Source organism: Oncorhynchus tshawytscha, linkage group LG12 (genome assembly GCF_018296145.1).
Source record: "Oncorhynchus tshawytscha isolate Ot180627B linkage group LG12, Otsh_v2.0, whole genome shotgun sequence".
NCBI lineage: Eukaryota > Metazoa > Chordata > Actinopteri > Salmoniformes > Salmonidae > Oncorhynchus > Oncorhynchus tshawytscha.
Window position 1 is genome coordinate 60,456,739 of NC_056440.1, and position 7,500 is coordinate 60,464,238.

Here is a 7,500-nt window from a genome sequence, read left to right on the forward strand (position 1 = left end):
AAAAGGACATTAATATGTCCAATCTCCCCGTTTATGAGTTCCCACCGTTCAGCGGAGCTGCTCGTAAACCATGGTAGCCGTTGAGCCAATCTTCAAAATGGTACAAATTGTTTCTGACCTCATCATAGAGCTGGGTACTCCAAGTCTGGTCCATCTCAAGACGGAGGTCAATACCCATTTACAGAGAGATACTACGCACACTCAAAGATCCAACATACATCTATGTGTGCAGGTGTGCGTTTGTTGATGTGCGTGAGACGCCAATCACGATCACATTTTTTCACCAAACATAATTAGCAGACTGTCCCAGTCGTGAGCACCCGTCTCTGACTCAGTCAGAAATATAGAGATGGATAGAGAGAGTCGAACAGAGTTGGATAGATGTAGAAGACTAGACTTGCTAATCATTTGCGTATGTGTGGTCCTGTGTGCATAGCGCTTGCAACGGAAGGATCTTGGGTTCCCCGTTGGGCCACCCATATGAAAAATGTATGCTTGCATCAATGTAAGTCGCTTTCAGTGAAAGCATCAACGTTTTCACAAGTTGCTTTCATTAAGAAAAGTCTGTTTTCATCTACAGATTGGTTTTTCTTCACATTCATTTTACTGATCATTTCATTTTTGAAAATGAAAACCATTAGTGCATGGTTGCAGACCCATAGTATAGTTAATCTGTCCCAGAGAGCAGGAGAGACACAGACAAATAGAGAGAGAGAGAAGCAGCAACAGAGAGTAACATAAATCAACTGTGACATTGTGAGAAGATGTAGATTCAGAGTAGAAAAACAATTGAAGTCTAAAAATCTGCGACTTCCCTTCTCTTGCCCAAAGATTCACCCCTGCCTCACGCTTGAACAAGTTCAATGGCACAGACTTCCTCCTCCTTTCCTCCTGTCTTCCCCCTCTCTCACATGTTCCACCCACGCCCCCAGTCTTTCCAGTCTACAATAAGAGATCTATGAATATTATATCGAACCTCAGCCCTACGTTTTGTAGCCAGAGGGCGTGCAGGAGAGTGTTTTAGTGACAAATACCTTTAGTTCCCAGTGTCACACAGTGTCATGGAGTCACATGGGCAGAAGGACCGCTGTCCTCCCCGTGACGACTGTTGCCATGGTGGCATATCTACCAGTTCAGACTGTATCTAGTGGATATGCGCTGAATGCGATCCCGGATCATACCTTTTCTACAGGAGTGTTGCTGTGACAATGTCCGTGGGAAAGGTGTGGAAGTGTTTGAAAGCTGCTGTATGCAGTTTAACAACACCATGCTGCCTGCAGCACAAGTGTAACTCTTTACAATGGAGATGTTATGTGTTGTATAAGAGCTAAATCGCTTCCCAAGGCTACTCAGGGTGTGTGATGATTGGGAAGAAACACATTGTAGCGAGCGTTACCTTGCTGTCGACAACGAGGTTCCTGATGCAGCCAGTGAAGTGTTTGTGTTGTAACTGCGGGTAGACATAGGGCAGGTCCTCATTGACTCCACCCAGCTGTAACACCTGGGTCCCGTTCAGGTGCCTGAGGAATAAAATAACAACATTGTCCGTACTTTTCAGTATATTTTCAGACACCTATCCGTCCCTATTTTCTACTGCAGTACTTTTTTCAACCCGTAATACATGGCCTTGTCCCCCACCAATCTGGTGTTCTGAGTTTGACTATGTGAAAGGTGTGTATTCTGTGTAAAGGAAGAGAGAGACAAAGACAGACAGGGAAATAGAGAGAGAGAGCATGAGAGAGAGAGAGAGAGAGAGAGAGATGGAGAGAGAGAGAGACAGATAGGCAGAGGGAGAGAGAATGAGAGAGAGAAATAAAGAAGGAGAGCGAGAGAGAGAAAGAAATAGAGTGCAAGAAAGACAGAGAGCTAGAGGGAGAGAGAAAGAGAGAAAGAAAGAAAGAGTGAGAGCAACAGACAGACACAAATAGAGAGAGAGAGGGAGCAAGAGAGAGCGAGAGAGAGGTGTGAGTAGGCTACCTGTCCAGGTTGGGCGTGACCCCAGTGACCTCGCAGGATGAGTGGTCCTCTGTGGTCAGCCAGCTGCCCACTCCCTCCATTTCCATGACGGTGGCCCCGGCACAGCGGTCCAGTGTGAAGCGTACCTCCTACAAGAGCACATGAGGAATATCAGCACATCGGAAATATCAGGACATCCGGAATATAAGGACATCCAGATTATCAGGACATCAGGAATATCAAGACATCAGCTAATATCAAGACATCAGGAATATCAGCACATCAGGAATATCAGTACATCAGGAATATCAGCACATCAGGAATATAAGGGCATCAGGAATATAAGGGAATCAGATAATATCCGGACATCAGGAATATCAGGACACCAGGAATATCAACACATCAGGAAATCAGGAATATCAGGACACCAGGAATATCAGCACATCAAGAATATAAGGAATATCAGGACATCAGGAAAATCAGGACATCAGGAATATCAGCGTATCAGGAATATCAGCACATCAGGAACATAAAGGCATCAGATAATATCCGGACATTAGAAATATCTGGACACCAGGAATGTCAACACATCAGGACATCAGATAATATCAGGACATCAGATAATATCAGGACATCAGGAATATCAGGACATCAGATAATATCAGGACATCAGGAATATCAGGACATCCAGAATATCAGGACATCAGGAATATCAGGATATCCAGAATATCAGGACATCCAGAATATCAGGACATCCAGAATATCAAGACATCAGGAACATCAGGACATCCAGAATATCTGGACATCCAGAATATCAGGACATCAGGAATATCAAGACATCAGATACTGGCTGGCCCACCAGTCTAATATGAGCTCCATTATTGCCAGTAATTCCTCTTTAATATCTGTATTATACCTATCTGTACTATATTCTACTGCGAGAACTAACTAACCATACAAATGTAACAAATTTGCTTCTAAAAGGTCCTATTCAACATCTACTCAAAACCAGTTCATTGTTTTCAACAAGCATATTCAGCAAGTTACTTCATAGCAGACATTGAGGTGCATTAATTTTGAGTTTGTAAATGGCATACAAATACTAATACAGTGTTTGTATGACACTGTTTATATAATACATTGACCATTTCCCGAATAACCCTGAGTTTGTTTTTCAGACCTGGTAGACGAACAAAGTTGTTGTTAGCGCTGTCATACAGCCACTGCGGCCGTACACAGTAATGTATTCAGGAGGTATCCATTCGATCTCCACTGAATCCAAACCACTCAAACCCTCTTACTTCTCCAGACGATGTCATGAAAACAGGACTAGTCTAGTAGAGACACCACCTGTTTGCATTAAACTTCCCCCGGAGTTCTATAAGAATGAACAGCATATGGCTAGTGTTGGGGAGGATGTGTGTGTGTGTGTGTGTGTGTGTGTGTGTGTGTGTGTGTGTGTGTGTGGGGGGGGTCCATGGGATGGTAGAAGTTTGGCAGCAGCTCAGACTTCAGACACCCACCTTACTGTTGCTCCTCACATCCAGACGGTGCCACCGTCTGTCCGCCACGTTCACGTTGCCTGGCAACTGCAAGACCAGTGTGCCCGAGCCATGGTTTATCTTGAGTGTGGGAGTGCCATCGATCAGCTCTGAGGGGAGAGAGAGAGAGAGGACACCGACATGAGGTCACACATGGTGGTCACATCCCCAGGGATGACCATCCACAACCCCCATCACATACTCTTAATGCCAGGGAGGATCAGATACAACCACACACAGACCACTTCATCCTGAGGACGTCACTTCTGTACACATTTCATCTGATCACTGCAACACACCAAGAACAAGCAACCACAGTGAAGCACAGTCAACTAATCAAGGTCAACTGACCTGCGGTCAACTTAACTCTGTGTAGTTGTTTTGTGTCGCACTGCTTGGCTTTATCTTTGCTTTATTCTTGGCCAGGTCACAGTTAGAAATGAGAACTTGTTCTCAACTGGCCTACCTGGTTAAATAAAGGTGAAATAAAATATATATATATATATTTTTTTAAACGGTCGAAATTCTGTAAGAGTGGTGTGTGCTCACCCAACCCCAGATTAAAGTAAAAACAGGCACCACCTCAGTGCTTTCTGCAGTCTGTTCAGAAAGATGACGCACTTAAAATGACATCTAATAACCTGGGCCAGTATTAGAACCTGAAAAACAACAACAGTAAAAGGTGCAAAGCTAATAGTAAACCAGTTAAATATAACTAACAGTCCGACGTCATCATGCTCACTCCACAATAAGGATTACAACAGTGCCTGGCGCTATGCAATTATGCCCCCCACTATAAGACAATAAACATTAAAAAGTGATTCTATTTTCTGACTTAGTCAAATGGGAAATTAAAAATTAATGAACCAGTTAAGACTCGTTGTATGCTTTATACTGTTTGCAAAGGACTGTGGGTAAACAACATGTCAACCAACCACTGTTTCTCCATAAATCAACATGACATCCACAGTCTAAGAGTTCAGGAGAGAATAGCGCTGTAAATATAAACTCCACGTTGCTCTATTTTCTAGGCTCGCAAATGCTCTGTTCTGACAGAGAGGGTTGTTCTCCCTCTTCCATAGGTCTTTATCGTTTTCTGGCTTTCGTCATCTCATTCTCTTCCGCCCAGCCTCTCTCCATGACAGTCCCTCGGTCTGGCTTGTCGTGTCTTCCTCTGATATAACCCCAACCTTTTCTCTCTCTCCCTCTCCCACCTGTCTCTCTGCAGTGTTCTCACAGTGGATTCCCAGTAGGCAACCTGTGCTCAGACAGAGATTACTTTGAGCTAGCAGTAAGTCACTGATGTACAGAGCCCAGGCTAAGCCTGAGTGGAAAGCCCTTTTCATGTGAAAGGCCCACAGTGGCCACCACCATCAAGCAAAAGACTGACACTGTCCCACAGGGTGTCTCAATCTGACAAGGGTCCCGACCCTCCTTGTTGGGGCTGATGTGACATTTCAGGAGAAAAGGGGACAGACTGTGGGGTGACAGGTGTGAACGGTGGAAGGCTTGGTTGAGATGAAAAGAGAGAGGGAAGGACAGGAGAGGGGTGTTGAGTGCCTGAGAGGAGAACCTCCATGGGCATGGACCGGCTGGGCTGGGCTGGTCAGGCAGGGAGGCTGAAGGGTGGGCAGACAGGCCACATGGGCTTTATGTTGTGCCGTATCAAATGATCTTGGACAGGGAGAGTACGCCCGGGTGTATTCAGGTTACTACAAGCTTTTGCTCTTAAACTCTGGTTGGCGGATTCAGCGCGGTCACGGCTAATCTCCCCTCCTCATCCCTTATTCATCATGGTCTCCTCCTCGACATCCCTGCAGATGAACCTTCCCTGTCGAGCGTCTTGGTGAGGGGGAAGCCAGGGGGTCTCAGCCCCCAAAGCATGGCACTCCCACTTAAATATGAAAAAATTGCCTCTTTTCTGAAGTTCCTGAAGGGAATATGTTTGAGGCCGGGAGAATATGGACTGCATAAACAGCATTACAAATCACTCAGTGTATACAAATCAGCAGCCCAGCAACAGAGAAAGAGAGTCTGTGACTGTGGTGCCTTTAATATAAATTGACTGTCAGCAAACACCCCCATACCCCCAGGAAACAGGACCCAAACTTAAAAGCGATTTTTGAAACGGGTGCAGCGCTAAAAGACTGTGAAACAGGTTTCTGCAAATTGACCGTAATGTGCGTTTCACACTCAGTGTATCTCTCTGCTCGCTTTCATCTGCCAGATGCTGTGTCTACACGTGTGTGTGTGTATTGGGGTGTTGTGTGTGTGTTTGGGGGGGGGGTTCACCTCCTTCTCAGTCAGCCTGTTTCTCAGTTCCTTCTGAGACCACCAACAGTAGTACTGCATAAAGCAAAATATGTAAAAATAGCCCAATGCCAAATGCCTGAGATGTTTACATTCAGCCGGGTATTATGTTTCAATTTATTATGGGTAAAAAAATGCAATAACCTTGCAAAACAACCATATAAATTGGCTTACATTGTTGCAAGCATATAAACATTACATTCATTGAGTTTATTTCCATACCGTTACTCAATCATTTTTTGAAACATCAGGCTTTTGAGTTGCATTTATTAAGAAAATCTGAATTCCACATATTAAAAGCATGATAAATAGGCTGCCATCAGGTCAGAATGAGACAAAGTGAGTGATGACATTGTTTTCTGCTCTATCCTTGGAGCTGGATGCAACTCTTGGCAACGAGGTGTAAACTGGATCCCCAGCCGAGCCCTGAGAGCCTGTTTCCCATTCTGCATGAGTACGTAATCACCCAAATTTAATTTGTCCGGTTAATTTGTCTATTGATTGGACAAGCTCAGCCCCATGGCTCGTACCCTTGAGAAGGGGGAGTTTACAATAATGCGACTCATTTAACTATGATCTCACTGTTCCAGCCGTCAAAGTCAGGAGGCAGAACAGACAGGGTCTAGATCTCTGGCGGGATTTAGAGAGAAATATAACACGTATTACATTTAGAGGAGAGGACAGACCAATGGGCACTCTAAAAGATACCATATGCCCTGCAAACCTACACTATACACATCCATAACTCAATATAATGCTTTCAGTATGAAGCACATATCTATCTGACCCACATCAGACCGGGACAAAGATTATGAGCCATGGAAAAGTTAACAAGCAGAACCAAAGACATCCATTGCTCTGTCCAGCCCAGAACAAATCACCTCAGACCTGTCCAGTAATCTCATACAGGCCCAAGCTGGGCAGTAACAGACACTGGCCTCATCCCAAATAGTTCCCTATTCAATTTATAATGCACTAATGGAATAGGATGCCATTCTCTCTAAACCCGGGCTGTTCAATGTCAGTTCTGGAGGGCAGAAACACTTCTGGTTTTCATCCTCTCCTCCTAATAAGGGACTCATTCAGACCTGGAACACCAGGTGAGTGCAATTAACTACCAGGTAGAAACAAAAAAACAGAAGTGTTTCGGTCAGGACCGGAATTGAACAGCCCTGCTTTAAACGCAGGCTACTTCCCATACTGGCTCGGTGCTCTATCACTTAAAGGCCTAGTGCAGTCAAAATTATTTCTCCTGTGTTTTGTATCATATTGTGCAACAGCTGATGAAACTAACAGTGTAAAAGAGTGAACAAAAATTATATTATTTCCTGATAGTTTCTGGTTGAAAATACAATCTACCAAGGACCTTCTAATCAGCATGTTTTGCATGGGTGGAGTTTTGGCTTGCCTGGTGACATCACCAGGTGGTGAATTAGTTAATAGATGAATAACAGAGTTCCAAACATCTCTGCCAATAACAGCTGGTTTTCAATTTCTCCCTCCCCACTCAGACAACTCCCAGATAGTCCTAGCAAAATTATTGCTTGAGAAATAAGGTCGTTTTTTGCTAAAAAGCTGTTTTTGTTTATTTCTACTAGAGTAAGCTACATAATTGTTATCCAGAAACGATTAGCTATTGATATAATGGCTACATTGGGCTTTTAATCCCAGGGGAACTGCAGAGAATGTAGGA

The 7,500-nt window shown here is 44.2% G+C and overlaps 1 protein-coding gene across 2 annotated transcripts in view; it reads right to left on the reverse strand.

Annotated features, from left to right (window-relative positions):
- LOC112244915 (neural-cadherin) overlaps positions 1 to 7,500 on the reverse strand; it is a 205,708-nt gene that overhangs the window by 24,241 nt on the left and 173,967 nt on the right. For both annotated transcript variants that reach the window (XM_042330852.1, XM_042330853.1), the window contains exons 24-26: positions 3,480 to 3,607; positions 1,978 to 2,105; positions 1,397 to 1,520 (exon numbers count right to left, since the gene is read on the reverse strand). In XM_042330852.1, coding sequence (XP_042186786.1) covers positions 1,397 to 1,520; positions 1,978 to 2,105; positions 3,480 to 3,607 — 380 coding nt within the window. The remainder of the gene's footprint in view (positions 1 to 1,396; positions 1,521 to 1,977; positions 2,106 to 3,479; positions 3,608 to 7,500) is intronic.